The 18,846-nt window shown below is 41.5% G+C and overlaps 1 protein-coding gene across 8 annotated transcripts in view; it reads right to left on the bottom strand.

Moving 5' to 3' along the window:
* Nucleotides 1-402: 402 nt before the first annotated feature.
* Nucleotides 403-18,846, bottom strand: part of KCNS1 (potassium voltage-gated channel modifier subfamily S member 1) — a 37,658-nt gene continuing 19,214 nt past the window's right edge. For all 8 annotated transcript variants that reach the window (XM_033962708.1, XM_033962706.1, XM_033962704.1 and 5 more), the window contains 2 exons: nucleotides 4,779-5,765; nucleotides 403-1,280 (listed from right to left, as the gene is read on the bottom strand). In XM_033962708.1, coding sequence (XP_033818599.1) covers nucleotides 879-1,280; nucleotides 4,779-5,750 — 1,374 coding nt within the window. In that variant the 5' untranslated portion in view covers nucleotides 5,751-5,765 and the 3' untranslated portion in view covers nucleotides 403-878. The remainder of the gene's footprint in view (nucleotides 1,281-4,778; nucleotides 5,766-18,846) is intronic.

Raw genomic sequence — 18,846 nt, 5'->3', positions numbered from 1 at the left:
AAATTCAAATTAGTTGCAATTAATGGCAATAATTGACGTCAGCACCCAGATTATTGGAGCTAATCGGCTCACTGATCAATTAAATTGCGTGAATGCTCAAATTGCATGAGCCTAGGCCAGGGGTAGGGAACTCCGGTCCTCGAGAGCTGTATTCCAGTTGGGTTTTCCGGATTTCCCCAATGAATATGCATTGAAAGCAGTGCTTGTAAATAGATCTCATGCATATTCATTGGGGAAATCCTGAAAACCCAACTGGAATACAGCTCTCGAGGACCGGAGTTCTCTACCCCTGCCCTAGGCCTATACCGCTGGATAATGTTGAATCAGTCTGAAATGAAAGAGCATAATTTTTTGAAGTATATTATAGTTTGGGGTTTAATGTACAGGTGTTTTGTTTTTTTGTTTTTTTTAATAATAAAATACAAGGCAGCAACATGGGCACTCCTGAATACGTGAGTCCTAAAATTGTCGTGTGTCTGTGGCTTAGTATCTGCAGTATGTAAATCAGCTACACTATGCATTTTCTTTGGTTAACACAAGTTGAATTCAAGTATTGTCTGATGAACGGTATATGGAAGCATAAAAGGTATATTCCCAGCCTATAACTCTATCAAACACACATTAGTTTCTCCGTGCACTGCAGGTATTTTATATTCCACATGTCCTGCCATCAGGGCTGAAGCAAAAGGCCCAAATGACTCATTTTCCTACTACAATGTTCCTTTAGAGGTCATTTGAAGGGCAAATTCATAAGAAAACTAGTGCAATGCTCTATCTAGTGCTTTTTCTTAGTGGAAGAATACAGTGGTGATGGTCTTTGATTATATCACACGTTTCATCAAATCGTACACTAGATTGTATTTACTTTTCAGCCAGTCTTACAACATTTTCCTTAGTACTGTGTCGGATTCTTGGCTTTGGCTATCACTGCCGTCTTCCTCTTGGAACCCCTTCCTATCACTGTTCCGAACGGCAGCCTCAAGCGCTTTCTGGTTCCGGTAAAAGTGCGAGAACTTGTTGAAGATGATTGTTATAGGCAGCGCCACGACCAAGATTCCACCTAGGATACAACCGGAGGCGGCTAGCTTGCCGAGTACAGTCACCGGTACCACGTCGCCGTAGCCCACAGTGGTCATGCTAACGGTGCCCCACCACCAACAGGCTGGAATGGTGTCAAAACCAACGTCCTCCTCTTTTTCAGCAGTGTACGCCATTCCAGAGAAAACACAGACACCCACTGCCAGGTAGAGAAGCAAAATTCCCACTTCTCTATAGCTGTGCTGAAAGAACAATAGGAGACCGAATTACAACAAACTTTGAACATTAATACAGCTGAATAAATGATAATGTTGGTCATGGGAAGTACACACATAGAAAATATAAGGTTACCATATGGCTCTAGAAAAAGGAGGACTGATTGAGACATTTAGGTTTTACTTCCACTGAAAACATAAAAATAAACTTATTGGATCAGATCAATAAGAACATAAGAATTGCTGCTGCTGGGTCAAACCAGTGGTCCATCATGCCCAGCAGTCCACTTACGCAGTGGCCCTCTGGTCAAAGACCAGTGCCCTAACTGAGAATAGCCCTACCAGCGCACGTTCTTGTTCAGCAGGAACTTGTCTAACTTTGTCTTGAATCCCTGGAGGGTGTTTTCTCCTATGACAGACTCTGGAAGAGCGTTACAGTTTTCTACCACTCTCTGGGTGAAGAAGAACTTCCTTACGTTTGTACGGAATTTATTCCCTTTCAACTTTAGAGAGTTCCCTCTCGTTCTTCCTACCTTGGAGAGGGTGAACAACCTGTCTTTATCTACTTTGTCTTGAGTCCCTGGAGGGTGTTTTCTCCTATGACAGACTCTGGAAGAGCGTTCCAGTTTTCTACCACTCTCTGGGTGAAGAAGAACTTCCTTACGTTTGTTTGGAATCAATCCCCTTTCAACTTTAGAGGGTGCCCTCTCGTTCTCCCTACCTTGGAGAGAATGAACAACCTGTCTTTATCTACTTTGTCTTGAGTCCCTGGAGGGTGTTTTCTCCTATGACAGACTCTGGAAGAGCGTTCCAGTTTTCTACCACTCTCTGGGTGAAGAAGAACTTCCTTACGTTTGTTTGGAATCAATCCCCTTTCAACTTTAGAGAGTGCCCTCTCGTTCTCTCTACCTTGGAGAGGGTGAACAACCTGTCTTTATCTACTTTGTCTTGAATCCATGGAGGGTGTTTTCCCCTATTTGAATCCCTGGAGGGTGTTTTCCCCTATTTGAATCCCTGGAGGGTGTTTTCTCCTATGACAGACTCTGGAAGAGCGTTCCAGTTTTCTACCACTCTCTGGGTGAAGAAGAACTTCCTTACGTTTGTTTGGAATCAATCCCCTTTCAACTTTAGAGAGTGCCCTCTCGTTCTCCCTACCTTGGAGAGAATGAACAACCTGTCCTTATCTACTAAGTCTATCCCCTTCAGTACCTTGAATGTTTCGATCATGTCCCCTCTCAGTCTCCTCTGTTCGAGGGAGAAGAGGCCCAGTGTATCTAATCTTTCGCTGGTCCATTTAGCCCAGTATCCCGTCTTCACACAGGCCAATCCAAGTCACAAGTACCTGGCAAAAACTCAAATAGTAGCAGCATTCCATGCCACCGATCCAGGGCAAGCAGTGGATTCCCCCATGTCTGTCTCAACAGCAGACTATGGGCTTTACCTCCAGGAACTTGTCCAAATCTTTTTTAAAACCAGCTACATTGACCACTCTCACCCCATCCTCTGGGAACACATTCCAGAGCTTAACTCTTCTCAGAGTCAAAAAATATTTCCTCCTATTGGTTTTAAAAGTATTACTCTGCAACTTCGTCGCGTGTCCCCTAGTCTTTGTAAATCTTGATGCAGTAAAAAAGAAAACTCAAGCCACTTGTACTTGCAATGAAAGTAAAACTCCTTTTTCTGCAGCCATATGGTAACCCTAAGAAAATATATATAGCAGTGAGGCCTACTCTACCACACTGTTGTAGTATTATACAATAATAATAATTACATTACATTACAGATTTCTATTCCACCTATACCTTACTTATGGAACTTCATCTGCTTCCTGTTTGAGCTGAGGTAGCTTTTAAACTATCAATGCTTTATTTTTAAGATTTTTTTATGACTTAACACCTATTCATTTATCCAATTTGCTTGATTTCCAAAGCTGCGGGAGCAAGTCTCGCTTGGCAAATGCAGCGCAGCCTGTTCAAGTCCTATGGGTTGCGTCACATTTTCCACACCGGGACTTGCAACCACGGCTTTGTAAAAGGGGCCCTTACACTGTTATTTTGTGAACATTTTCTTTTAAATGTATTCATAGGAAAAAAATATTGGAAGGGTCTTTTTTTGTTTCAGGCAGCTCGGTTTTGGCGTGGTCTTTTGGAAGACATTTAAAAATGTATTTATTCAAACATATTTAGGCTGATTCTTATCCTTTTCTGTCTTTATTGTGTTCATTTAATTCTATGTTTGTTTATCATCTAATGTATTTTGTAAGTCAGTTTGAACTTATTTAGGGATTTAATGGCTTATAAATGCTTAGATTAGATATAAATCTCTATCTACTCCCCCTTTCATGCATTCTTACATAGCATATAATAATAATACCTTATGGAGACGTTGCCTTATGGAGATGTTTTGCTTGTCATGCAAAACACTCGCAAACCGGTGCACTCGTAAACCGAGGTACCACTGTACTGCTAGGAACACTACTCCCACACCTGTATGCTTTTAGTATTACTAGTCCACCAATAGCATTCAAAGTTTCAATAGACGATACTGACACAGGGATTGAACCCTCGGTGGAGAAAAGACCTCACTGTCTCTCAATGTACCCCAACTTGGGTTTCCTAAGGACTAAACCTGCCTTCAAAATATTCAATTTGAGGGCAGGAGGCGCATCCTTGGTCCTAAAAACTCCACTGTATAGACACTGATTGTTATAGTACAAAATCTTCAAATAATTCTAAATTCTTCGAATCATCAATAAGCCATTCACAGCTCTAGTATTCCATATTCAGTGCCAGAACAATGCCGGTGGTCCCCAACCCTGTCCTGGAGGACCACTAGCCAGTCAGGTTTTCGGGATAGCCCTAATGAATATGCATGGGACAGATCTGCATGCCTTTCATCTTCATTTCATGCAAATCTCTCTCATGCATATTCATTAGGGCTATCATGAAAACCTGACTGACTGGTTGGGAACCACTGGGTTGGAAGAACTCCCTTGTCATTCAGTATACATTGCAATCAAAAGCCAGGTGCGGCTTTCATTGCCATTTTAATCTGTCTGAAACACTCCTGATGATTTTGTACTATAGTAATCAGTGTCTGTATGGTGGAGTTTTTATGACCAAAAATGTGCCTCCTGCCCTCAAATTGAATATTTTGAAGGCAGGTTAAGTCCTTAGGAGACCCGAGTTGGGGTAGTCTGAGAGACACAGAGGTTTTCTCCACTGAGGGTTCAATCCCTGTGTCAGTGTCATCTATTGAAACTTTGAATGCTATTAGTGGACTAGTACTATCATGGCATTCTACTTGTGTGTTTTTGCTTTTAAAAATGGAGAGAGAAAAATTCATCTCATATATAGGGAGCTGAATACTTCTCACAAATCATTTTGTCTCATTCTAGAGACTACACATAATTTATTCTGTGGAAGAGGTTTTCCTCATTGTATCTAGATGACCTCATGGCCAATAATAGTCTCTGATAATACAAGACAATCTATGACTTCTGCTATCAAAATATATTTATTTTACCTTTAGGGTGGCTCCCAATGATCTCAGTCCAGTTGAGTGTCGGGCCAACTTCAATACTCGAAAAATCCTCATGAGACGGAGTACCTGCACCACTTTCCCAAAGTTCCCCAGCTCAATGTCCCTACCTAGAGTTGTTTCCACCAAAAGGGTGAAGTAAAATGGCAACACTGAGACAATATCAATCATATTCAGAGGATGTTGGAAGAATTTCTTAAGATTTGGTGCCAGAAGCAGACGTGCAGACACTTCAAAAGTGAACCAGGAGATACAGAAATACTCTAACTTGTGAAGGATAGGGTTATCTCTAACATTGCCATTTTCATCTACCATCTGGTATTCCGGCATGCTGTGGATGCACATAGTCGCTATAGAAATGAGAACTGCAGAAATGGACACAAAGCTGAAGAGTTTACTAGGGATGGAATAGCCAGGATTCTCCATGGTCAACCAGAGGCGCTTCCGAACATTGCCGTAATGGAGTGTGTTGAAATGGAGCAAGTCATGCTTGAAGTCAGAAATTTCATCTGGAGATGTGTCCACACTGCTCACCTCACTCTCCTCATCCCAGTTTCGACATCTACCTTCCAGTTTGCGCTCATGGTAACGGTAGCTGCAGCAGACATCGAGAAAGAATTCATTGATGCCCCAATATTCAATCTCTTGTGAGAACGAGAACACACAGAGGTCATCCATGACGTGTAGCTTCCCAGTCTGGTAGAAGTGGAACACGTAGAGGAAGAGGCAAGGGTTCCTGTCAAAGTAAAACTCCTTTGCAGTCACATCGTAATCATCACAGATTTCGAGAATGGATTCCTCTGTGTGACAAGATAGCAAGCGGCCTAGTCTCGTATTGGGAAATTTGGAGAGAGTGTTGGAGCTAAGGCTTCTTTTCAGACCCCCCACATTGATGTTGATGAGGTGATCCTCAAAATCAGAACCCCAGAAGATTAAGGCTTCATGGACCATGTTCATCAACCGTGGCTTACCCTGAAAAGGAGATATAATAATGGGTAGAATCTATTACAATGCTTTAGTATACATTTTATTTCAGTCTTAAAAAGAGAAGAAAAAAAGTTAGCTCATAGGATATCTAGAATATTCTTGGCTACATTGTTTCCCAAGTCAGTCCGCTTTATACCGCTTTGCCAGTCAGGTTTTCAGGATATTCACAATGATTATGCATGAGAATGATTTGCCTCCATTGTATGCGACTCTCTTTCACACATGTTCATTATGGATATCCTGAAAATCTGATTGACAAGGGGCTACTCCAGGACCAACTTGGCTTAATATACATACATGTATTTATTTATGAAGAGACTCACCCAAGGCGGTTTACAGCAGGTATAATTCAACATAAAACTTGCAATTTTGTTAACAGCATAACAGTAGTAAAACCACCAAATAGCAACATAAATACAATAAATGAGGTAAAGTTAAAATCAGTAAACTGAAACTTAATAAAAGGACTGCCAGGAAACAGTTCAAAAATATACTTATTAACAGCACTGAAATTCAAATGAGAGAGATACTAAAAGGGAGACATAATACTTATGAAGCATCTAACAAGCATAAATCAGAACATTCAAATAACATAGATATGATGCTAATGTTTTTCTATAATACAGCTTAGCCCGGGGTGGGCAACTCTGGTCCTCGAGGGCTGGAATCCAGCTGGGTTTTCAGGATTTTCCCAATGAATATGCATGAGCTCTATTTGCATGCACTGCTTTCAATGCAGATTCATTGGGGAAATCCTGAAAACCCTTCTGGATTTCGGCCCTCGAGGACCAGAGTTGCCCACCCCTTAGCCTATCGCTGAGGGCTCAAACATAGATATTAGATGGGGCAAGATGGGTTGTATAGAGCAGTGATTCCCAACCCTGTCCTGGAGGACCACCAGGCCAGTCGGGTTTTCAGGATAACCCTAATGAATATGCATGGAGCAGATTTGCATGCCTGGCACCTCCATTATAAGCTGATCACTCTTATGCATATTCATTAGGGCTATCCTGAAAACCCGACTGGCCTGGTGGTCCTCCAGGACAGGGTTGGGAACCACTGGTATAGAGTCCGTTGGGATAAACCAGGGGTAGGCAATTCCGGTCCTCAAGAGCCACAGACAGGTCAGGTTTTCAGGATATCCACAATGAATATGTATGTGATGGATTTGCATGCACTGCCTCCTTGAGATGTAAATCCATCTCATGCATATTTATTGTGGATATCCTGAAAACCTGACCTGTCTGTGCTCTCAAGGACTGAATTGCCTACCCCTGGGATAAACAGATGGAAGTCTAAACTCAAGGTAAGTTGTTTATACAGTTAAATAAGGTATAAGGAACTGATTTAGGGCTCCTTTTACAAAGGTGCGCTAAGCGTTTTAGTGCAAACTAAATATTAGCGTGCGCTAAACGCTAACGCGTGCATGTTAGTCTATGGACGCATTAGCGCGTGCGTATATGTAGCACGCGCTAAAATGCATAGCGCACCTTATTAAAATAGTGGGTTAGTGTGTGTGTCAAGCTAGTCCTGGTGCAGAATTAATGTAGAGTCAGTCACCCTATCTATAAAAGGCTCGGGTGAAGAGCCAGGTTTTCACCTGCTTCCTGGAGTAGAGGTAGCCCTTCTGCGAGTAAATTCCAGAGCACGGAGGCTACTTCTGAGAAGGTTCGCTGGTAGGTATCACACTGTACAATTTCTTTTGATGATGGTACAGATAGTGATTAGAGATTCCTCTCTCACCCTCAACGATCACCTCAATTCCTTGGCAAAATCATGCTTTTTCAGCCTCCACATGCTGAGGAAAGTAAGATCCTACTTTCACCAAAAACATTTCGCCATCCTTGTACAATCCACCATTCTCTCCAAACTCGACTACTGTAATGCCATTTACTTATGCCTTACAAAAAAAAAAGTCTCCACAGACTCCAGCTTATCCAAAATACCGCAGCCAAGTTGATTTTTGCAAAACGCAAATACGACCACGTCTCCCCACTACTCACCAATCTTCACTGGCTCACAGTGCTTTCCAGAATTCATTTCAAATGCTCCTGTCTGGCCTTCAAGATCATTCACGGCATCCTTCCGCCCCTAATCCCACTATCTTTTAACGCCTCAAGGCCTGCTACCACCAGATCCGCCCACAGACATAAACTATCCTTCCCCTCTCTGCACGGTATTCTCCAAGCGGGCAAACTGGGAAAGTCTCTCGTCTCCAAAATCACGGGCCTTTGGAACGATCTCACTATCCCGCTGCGGAACCTGGGCTCCCTCCAATTATTCTGCAAACAATTGAAAACCTGGCTCTTTTCTAACATATAATCATTTTTTTCCCATCATAAGATCATTTTTTTCTCCTGTTTATATTCCTCCCACTCATATACTCTTGTAAATAATTCTCCTTTCTTCTTATATTTTTAAACTTTGTAAACCGTGCCGAGCTCCACTTCCCTGGAGATGATGCGGTATATAAACCTAAGGCTTAGTTTAGTTTAGTTTAGATTGACACGGGGACAAATTTTTCCCGTCCCGTGCCTGTGAGTTTTGTTGCTGCCCCCTGCTGCATTCCTGTAAGCTCTGCCTTAACCGCACAAGCCTCAAACAGAAATGGAAATGGAGATGAGCTAAATCAAGAGAGAATCTAAGTAAATATAAAAGATCAACAGCTATATTATAAAACTAAAATAAACTTAGCAAAAACAACATATTATTCCAAAACAAATTGAAAGTGCCAAAAATTCCACCGCCCTCCATGTCATTTTAAAAAACCTTACAGCTCCAAAAAGAATAGAAAATCCTGATTTAGAAGATAAACCAATAGCACAAAATCTAGCAAACTATTTTGTAAGCAAAATTAATAAAATTAGAGATAGCATTGGTTCAAAAAGCAATTTTAATGTAGACACGAAACCAATACAATTCTACCTACTTCAAAATGTACCAATTTTCAAACACCAACCCTAGAGGTCCTTAAACAACTCTTACAAAGAATCAATGTCAAAGGCGCAGGTTCTAACTCAATCTCTCCTTTTTTTATAAAACGTTTCTTTTCCTTCTTTGGTCCTTTCATTCAGATGATTGAAAACAGCTTAACCACAGGATTTATACCAAAAGAATGGAAAGAAGCAATCATCCGTCCAATAATAAAAAATCCTAAAGACTCAATTGCAATTGAGTCAAATTACCAACCTATTGCCAATCTACCATTTATCACTAAATTAATAGAAAAAGTTGTTTTCAATCATGTAAGCAACTTCGTTGAAAAAACTCATCCACTACATCCTAATCAGACAGGTTTTAGATCTAATCGCTCAACAGAACACTCTATGATAGGTCTTACAACCAACATTCAATGTGTGTGGAGGAGTGTGTGGTGCGGTGGTTGAAGCTACAGCCTCCGCACCCTGGGGTTGTGGGTTCAAATCCTGCGCTGCTCCTTGTGACCCTGGGCAAGTCACTTAATCCTCCATAGTCCCAGGTACGTTAGATAGGTTATGAGCCCACCGGGACAGATAGGGAAAATGCTTGAGTACCTGATTGTAAAACTGCTTAGAAAACCTTGATAGGCGGTATATAAAATCCTAATAAACTTAAACTTAAACTTAGATCACCATAAATCTGTACTTTTGATCTCACTCGATTTATCTGCAGCATTTGACACCATTGGCCATTATTACTCATCAAGAGACTGTCTTCCATAGGCCTCTCTGACCAAGTGCTAAACTGGTTTAAATCATACTTTCAAGATAGGTCAGCTAAAGTTATTTTCAACAATTCATCATCAAGGTTCAATCTTGTCCCCTCTTTTATTCAATATTTTTTATCACCACTCCTCACTTTAAGTCAATCCATTGGATTTTCTGCTTTTGCCTATGCAGATGACATTCAGCTTTTATATCCATTAAATACTGCTGACTCCAATGAGATAACAAATATAAATAAGAAGTTAAAACAAATTAGTCAATGGCTTAAAGACAACACGCTAGCCCTGAACCCAACTAAATCTTCAATAACGTTTTTCCATGGAAAAAGGATCTCATATTCTCATCACAAATACTCCTGGACAATTTCCCACTGCAAAAAGTGACAACGAAAATACTGGGAGTATTATTGGACCAAGAATTATCTTTCCATGATCAGATTAGTTCTGTAGTTAAAAACTGTTTTTACAAACTACGTCTCATTAGATCCTTATCCAAAGTCTTAGAACCAAAAGCACTTAATGTTCTAATTCATTCTTTGGTTATTTCCAGGCTGGACTACTGCAATACATTGTACCACGGCATAACTCAGAAAGAAATAAGAAGGTTACAAATGATACAAAATACAGCAATAAAAATTATTACAAACTCCAAAAAATACAATCATATCACTCCTCTTCTACGAAAAGCACACTGGCTATCAATTTCACACAGAATAATCTACAAAATTGCATTAATAACCTTCAAAATCCAACAAACTAACACACCAATTATTTCTACATCGTTATTTGATACCGGACTCTTCAACCAGATCTTTAAGATCAACAGAACAGCATTTGCTAAGTATCCCTTCTTTGAATAAAATAGGCACCAGAAAAACTACAATTTTTTTTCAATCATAGCACCTCAGCTTTGGAACAAGTTACCAATTTATCTGCGCGGTGAAACCTCTCTAGAAAAATGTAAAAGCACATTAAAAAGCTACCTATTTAAAGATGCATTTGAGTCACAGACAGGTTAATTCTTTTATCAACAATCTCGGGCTCAAATACTTAAATTTAACCAGATCTATATATAGGTCACAACTTCTCCCTTTCACTTTTAGGCCTAGCCTTATTTGGAAAACATTTTCAATTACCCTCCTGATGTTGTTTTTTCCTTAAATGTTCTTCTACTTTCTTTAAAAAAATTGTAGTTCACCCCGCTTTCCTTATGTTTCGCTAATTAATTTTGTACATAGATTGTATGTTTACTTGTATAAATTGTTTTACTTGTCGTCCCCCCCCAAAAATTTTTTTATTGTTATACGCATTGAAAATATTTGACACTGCGTTTATATCGAACTTTTAATAAACTTGAACTAGGAAAAAAAAAAACTTGAACTTGAACTATTTTAAAGTGTTTGAGGTTTGAGCAGATGAGGACGGAGCTTAGGCATTGGTGGAATGAGGCATTATGACATCACAGTCTGAGCTCTAGAATGTTGCTGCTTATGATTTTAAAGTGTCTGAGGCTTGTGCAGATGAGGCAGAGCTTGCGGGAATGAAGCAGGGACAGGAAAAGAACTTGCGGGGATGGGATGGGAAAATGAGTTCCCGCAGGGACAGGGAAAAATTTGTTCCCGTGTCATTCTCTAATAGTGATGCCCCTTGAGAGAACCTGAGAGGTCTTGATGATATATAAAAGGCTAACTTGTTCTTTAAGTAGTATTCTGTCCCATTTTGTCTGAGGACATAACATAGAGATTTAAATTTAGCTCTGTAAGGTACTGGTAGTCGGTGTAGTTTGTGCAGCAAGGGTGTGATGTGGTCGCATTACATTTAATGACTTCTATTCTGCCTTAATCTTTCATTTCTAGGCAGATTACAATAAGAGGTATCTGGACATTTCTAGGGAATTACATTTCAAAGCTTATTATTAGACAGACATTGGATAACCATTGCAGGACATATTTCCTAAATGACATCATTTTGATTTCATTCTGGAAGCCTTTGCATACTGCACATGGCTGACCCAGAAGCCATCTCTCCAATGTTAGAGCTGACATCAGAGGGAAGGCTTGTGGGTCAGCCACATGCAGCATGCAAAGGCCGCTGCCCACGTAGCATCTCTGTGTGGTTGAAGGCAGGAAGGAGTAGCTAAGCTGGATGGCCCTGAAGGGAGCGAGTGCATTGTAGCAAGTAAGGGAGAGAGAGGATATGATCGTGGAACAAAGGGAGAAAGGAGGGGAGGAATTTGGGACAAAGGCTGGAAGGCAAGGAGGGGGGCACGAACTCAGGACACAGAAGAAAGGAAAGGGGGCATGAACTTGGGACACAGAAGGGAGGGAGAAAGAAAGCACCAACTTGGGAGAATTATTGGCCATCAGTGTGTGAGTGAGAGGAAGGGAAAGAGAAGGTGCACATGGGGAAAGGAAGAAAGGAAAATTGTTGGGCATAGAGAGAGAGAAGATTGAGGTAGAGATGCATGTGAAAGAGAAGGATGAGGAAGGAGAAATGTTGGATATGGTGGTGGAGACAGAACAGAGACAGATTGAAGGGGATGCAAGGGGAGGAATGTTGGACATAGTGATGGAGGGAGAGATATGGCATGGTGCTGGAGAGGGGTGATAGAAGGAGAAATGGGGCTGGTGGGCAGTGGTGAAAATGCTGCACATGATCTGGGAGATAAGAGAGGGAGAAATGTTGGATGTGATAGTAGAGGGGGTAGGAGAGATGCACCCTGGATCTCTCTCTCTCTCTTTTCCCTCCCACTTTGAAGCAAGGGAGGGAATGAAAGAAAGACAGAAGGACAATGAGAGAAAGAGGGAGACATGTTGCCAATGGTGGTGGGGAGAGGAAGAAAAGTTGGACTCATGGAGGGACAGAGAGAGATGTTGGTTGGGGAAGGGAATGAAGTCTGGAGGAGAGGAAGCATGTAGGAGGCAGAAAGAAAGAAATACTGGATGCACAGTCAGAAGGAAGTGCAACCAGAGACTCATGAAATCACCAGACAACAAAGGTAGGAAAAATAATTGTATTTTCAATTTAGTGATCAAAATGTGTCAGTTTTGAGAATTTATATCTGCTGTCTATATTTTCACTACATTTGTCTATTTTTCTATAGTTGTTACTGAGGTGGCATTGCATATTTTAAAGTAATCTGCCTTGACCTCTTTGAAAAAAATCCCTGAATATAAATAACGTTTTCTATGCTTACAGTGTACTTTGTGTTTTTCTTAATTTTGTGGTTGCCATTATGTATTAATAAGATTATATTGTGTGCATATGAAAAATGAATGGAAGAAATTGCATTACAATTATGGGGGTGGGGTCAGGGGCGGAGCTTGGGTGGGTCTAGGGTGGAACTTGGGCAGGGATCCTCAGTTGATGTTTGTTAGACTTAGGGGGTACTTGACTTGAAGAAGTTGAGAAACACTGCTATACTGTGGAGCCTTGGGGGTGTCTAAATGGAGATGCCCAGTTAACGAATTACAGAGAAGGCTCTGTGGATGTAACAGTGAAGTGACCATCCCTCACATAGCTCATCTCACTCACTGTCTAGTTACCTGACCTCATCGACAGTGGCAAAGCATTCACAAGAGATCTTGACAGTATTGATAAATAACTGATGGACAGAGTGAAGAAAGTGGCTTCTTTGTATGCCACTTTCCATGGAATGAAATCATCTTGGCCAAGCACTTTGCTTCATTGCACGACATTGCAGAGTTCTGAAACCGAAGCTAAGCAGCAAGAAAAAAAAAATACCTGGAAAACAGAAGACTGTATTGTAGGTTCCAAATCATACTTGGGTCCCAAACAATAAATCTATCCGGCAGAAAGTGAAGCATTCAGAAAGCAGTCCGAGATACAGTAATATACAATCTTACAGTCACACCAGAGGCCTTGCTGGAAACGTCTACAGATTCTCAGCTTCTGTAAGATCTGTCCTCAGGAGATAAAGACAAAGCTTATAATTCTTTCCATCCACAGAGCTAGAAGGTTACTAAGGATCTGATTCCCTAAGGATCTTCTCCCAGGCTGTGCCTACAGGAATTAAAGTACAGTGAATCAAGCCCTAAGAGATGCATTATGCCTTGGAAATAAGGAATGTGGTGATCCTCTGATTACACAGCCCAACCCTGAGGTTTCCAGGCCCACCAGTTTAAAGCCTGCAGAAGGTAAAAGGACACACATGTGATTTAATCTCCACTGACTTTTGTAGGACGCTATTACCATACCAACTTTGACCTCAGAGAATGGAGGATAATTAATTAATTAAATTTGATTTCTATCCCGTCCTCCCAGTAGCTCAGAACGGGTTACAAGCAAACATTCACAGTGGAATACATTTGGACAGTACAAAGACTATGCAGCAATATAAGTATAGGTTAAGAATGGATAAGTGAGTGTAGGAGGAAGAGGGAATTTTAGGGGGCGGTGAGAGTTGATTGTAGTTGGAATTTTGGTTGAAGAGGAGAGTCTTTACAGTTTTCCGGAAGGTCATCAATGAATTCTGTAATCTGATTTGTGGGGGAGTTGGTTCCAGAGTTGAGGTTGAAGTGGCTGTAGGAGCGTTTGCGGGCAGTTTCTGACAGGAGAGACCTTCCTGGGGGGCTGCATAGGCATTTCTCCGTTTCAGAGCAGAGGAGGCGGGTGGGGATGTATAGGGTTAGCTTGAATCCTATATAGGCTGGGGTGGTTTCGTAAATTCTTTTATGCGCCATTACCAGGGCCTTGAATGCGCAGCGTTGGTTGATCAGAAGCCAGTGCTCTGCGCGGAGGGCTGGGGTCACAGTAGTTGAGGCAGTTTTGTACACGCTGGAGGCGTTTGAGATCTTTTTTGGCCACTCCATTAAATAGGGAGTTGCAGTAATCCATCCTGGAGTGAACATAGGCGTAGAGGAGTTGGACTAGGTCTGGTTTGGAGATGTAGGGTTGATCCATTGCAGTTGGCGGAGGTAGTAGAAGGAGGTGGAAACTACTTAAGATATGTGGGCGGACAGGGACAGGTGGCCGTCTAAAGTTACTCCTAGGCTGCGTACCTGACCTCTTAGGCTGCTGTTAGTGAGGTGGAATCCCAGGATAGTGTTGGGTTAAGGGAGTAGGGCTTATCGGGAAGCATTGCCCCCAGACAGAAAAGCATAATTTATTTTTATTTATTTCAATTTCTATCCCATTCTCCCGGAAACTCAGAACAGGTTACAATAGGACATTCACAAGTAGATTTAAGGACATGACTGGTTGCAAAACAAGGAACACATAGAAGGAAGGATATTTAGAGGACTCTGCTGGTGTCAGTTTCAGCTGAAGAGGAAGGACTTCACTGCTCTTCAGAAGGCATAAGTCAATCAGTCCCTGTTGTGAGCTCCCTGTAGTTGTCAAAACACCCACTCCAACCCCTTCTATCCTCAAATACTCTGTGAAGACAAAAACCCAAGTTGATGCTCTAACATGGCTTCCCAATGCACTTCAAAAAAACCCAAACACACACATACACACACCATCTGTGCCCATTAAAAAATAAAGAAAAATTAAAGGTTTCCTGCCTTAAATGGCTGACTGGCAGGAGCCTGCTTTTGGAGCTTCTCCTGCCTCTCAGCTGTTTGGGCTTCCCCTGCCAGCTCTGCACATGTGTTGAGAGTCGCTCTCACTGAAGTCAATCGGGTGGCAGCGTCAGGAATTACACGAACATTTGTGTGAATCATTTACATGCAAACTTTTTAGTGCATCAATAGCTCTTTGTGAATCGGCCCAAAAATCAGATCATATACCGCAGGACCGTGAATAATAATAATAACAGTTTATATACCGCAGGACCGTGAAGTTCTATGCGGTTTACAATGATTAAAAGATGGTACAACTTGAGTGGAATAAACAAAGTTAAGAGCTAGTGATTAACAGGTATTGATTAACAGTTATTTTGGAGTAAGAATTGTACAGGTCAGGACATCTAACTTTAGATATCCACAATGTGGACGTCCATCGACTTAGGCGTCCAAATAAAGTGGATAAGCAGCCCAATTAATGGTTTTAACAAGCAATAATTGGAAGTTAGACATTCAAACGCTATTATTTATGGGGTAGGACTCCAGGTTAATTTAAAGGTCAAAATATATTACGAAACTGTTGAGCTGGGTAGCAGCGTTCTGGGCACTTATGAGAGGGAAGTCTTCAGAGGGCAGGGCAGGGTTTGGGGATCCCAGCCAGCTCAGGTATTTATATGTTTTTAAGTTGAGTTGGTGGGGGAAGGGCAGAGAGTTGAGACATGGGATGGAGAGTGGGGAGGGGAAATTTCAATGCAGAGAACATTGGGGGGGGGGAAGGGAGGGAGAAGTGTGGCAAAGTTTGTCCCCATCCCTGCAAAAGTACAAGATCTCATTTGTACAAAATGTGAGCAATTGCTTTTTATAAATAATGATGGAACTAAGAGTTTGTGGGGGATGGAGAGAGGATAGGGTCAAAGCTTGTGGGAAAGGGGTGGAGATGGGGACAAACTTTGGGTTCATAGACAAGTCGGCGAAAGACAAAGGCGCGCGCCGACAACTGAGCGCAAGACGGAGGCGCACGCCGAAGAAAATTACAGTTTTTAGGGGCTCCGATGGGGGGTTTTGTTGGGGAGCCCCCCCAGTTTACTTAATAGAGATCGCGCCGGCGTTGTGGGGGTTTGGGGGGTTGTAACCCTCCACATTTTACTATAAACTTAACTTTTTCCCTAAAAACAGGGAAAAAGTGAAGTTTTCAGTAAAATGGGGGGGGGGTTACAACCCCCCACACCACCCACAACGCGGCGCGATCTCTATTAAGTAAAGTGGGGTGGTTCCCCCCACGCCCCCCCCCCCATCGGAGCCGTTAAAACAGTAATTTTGTGTGGCGTGCGCCTCCGCGCTGCGCTCAATTGTCTGCACGCGCCTTTGTCCCGGCGCGCTTTTGACCTGACACCCAAACTTTGTCCCCCCCGTGTCAGTCTCTAAAATTTTCATTGCCTTCCATTATTATTGTAAGGCCACCCAATATCTGCTATCTGGCAATGCTACTGGCAGGTAATGCAGAGAAATGTATTCAGCACTGCAGATAATCATTTAACATATTGTAAATGACCATACATTATGTGAAAGGTGCAGCCCACAGCCATTCTCCACTCCATTCCATGCTCTGCAGTTAAATTAAACCATACCAAGTGTCAGGCCGCCATGTTAACTTATCATCCAACACTAATTCCTGCATTAACTGTTTGGTATATTTTAGCAAAAGGCCTCCATCGTGTTTAAACAAAAATATAATGCAATGTGGGTTTTTTTTTTTAATCTCCTAAAGGCCCTTCCAGACAGTTAGCCAGTATCATTAAGTAAATGAGTCCCCAACTGTTTATAGCATATTAACGAAACACCCTCTGAATTTTTATTTGCTTGTTTGCCTCTGCAGTTACAGAGAATGTTTAATGATTCATTTTGCTGTTTTTATGTTTGGGTTTTGTTTTGTTTGTTTTTTGCTAAGTTTATAAACCAGAAGGCATCATGCATTCACATGCAGGCAAGCCAAGAGCTAAATTTTGACAGAGTGTTATTTATCAGCAGAGGGACAAAGATTTAAGATCCAATGGCACCAGTCACTGTATGATTTCCCTTAGATCATAAAATCAGAGCATCATTACAAGGTCCCCGCTCCAATCCGTCTTTTCCAGTACTGCCTAAACAGGCATCACTGCCATGAAAAATAGATCTATTCCCTTTCCTTCAGAGCTTATTTTTAGAAACGGAAGGCTGCATTGTTTTTAAAAGGTTTATAGACTGTTTTTCTTTACTTTTTGGAGGGCTAGTAGTAAGTTTTGGCATATTTACATAACCTCATTATGTAATAATACCATTCTTTTAGATTATATATAGAGAACATTCTCTGCTTCCTCATTATGTGACATGACTGGAGTGGTTTTAGACAAAACAGAAACCAAATCCAATCTGTAATAAATAATGGAACAGCTGAATGTAAGAAAACCTGGGAGAAATCCAAACAAAATAATGCCTTTAAAGTTTCATGTGCAAATGTATAAATGCAGAGAATTGGACATCAGTGAAATGTACAATGTTCCAGAAGTATCAGTCTCTAGGAGAAAACCCCCCATCATCCATCAGAACCCCCCCCCCCACCCTCACAAACATTTACCGTGTACATTATATCAAGGTCAAATAAATCTTGATTCAAGTACAATATGTGCAAGAAATCCAGTACGTTACTTTAAACAGTATCTACCAGGAGGTGTTACCAGTCTTAAGTCTTTTTCTCCATGTAAATACATTTAGACATGAAAATTGAAACATTACCGTATTTCCCCATGTATAGGCCACCCCTTTGTATAGGTCGCAGGAAACCCTATTCTCATTTTAAAACTCCTAGATAAGCCCCCCATTAGATAAGCCGTGATGCTACTGGAGTCCCCCGTACCTTTTAAAATAGCTCCCTCGCTAGACAGCCTGATAAGGGAACATGGACATAAAAATCTCTTTTATATTTTACCCCTTTCTCTTTTGGAAAATGTTACAACATTCAATTCCTTATCGTAACATAATTTGGAAGACAGATGGGGCACAAGCGTGACCATATATTCTGGAGTTTGCCCATATAAAATTTTAAACACCACAGTACATATCTTAAAGGCTATGCATGCTTGTATTGATAGCTCCCTCGCTGGCTGGCTGCTGGCTGCATCCTCCAATGTCGCGGCCAGCGGTGCAGGGCAGGAGCGATCTTTTCGGCATCCAGCAGGCATTGAGGAAGCAACGCAGGGCCAGGCTGGATGCCGAAGAGATCACTCCTGCCCTGCACCGCTGGCTACGACATTGGAGGAGGCAGCTGGCAGCTGTCCAGCGAGGGAGCTATTTTAAAAGGTAGTAGCGCTGCAGCTTATCTAATGGGTGGCCTATCTATGATGTCTTTAGATAGGCCGCCCCATATAAGGAAGCCGCACCCACTGCACAGGTTTGTAAAACCCATGTATAAGCCGCGGCCTATACATGGGGAAATACGGTATTTTGTTTGGATTTCTCATAATAATAGAATTTAGAACACGTTTCTGTTCAGGTTCTTACAAGCACCGTTTCCATTATTTATTACAGATTGGATTCTCTTTCAGTTCAGTGTAAATTTTCCTTCTGTTCCTCAGTTTTGGAGGAGTGTTCTCTAGCCAGAGCTTTTGTACTGGTAAAAACTGCATTTTGGAATACTCAGTTAAAAGATATTAAGTCATAAATGATGGATAAAGTAGAGAGAACAAGTATAATCAGGAGATGTGCAAATCGAGGATGAGCAAAGTACATGATACAGACACTATGCGAGTATATAAAGAGGATTTAAAATGCACATAGTACACAATACTAATATTAGATGTGT

This window comes from Geotrypetes seraphini, chromosome 11 (genome assembly GCF_902459505.1).
Source record: "Geotrypetes seraphini chromosome 11, aGeoSer1.1, whole genome shotgun sequence".
Classification (NCBI taxonomy): domain Eukaryota; kingdom Metazoa; phylum Chordata; class Amphibia; order Gymnophiona; family Dermophiidae; genus Geotrypetes; species Geotrypetes seraphini.
The sequence above is the reverse complement of the archived record's forward strand: the minus strand, read 5'-3'. Positions and strand labels throughout refer to the sequence as shown.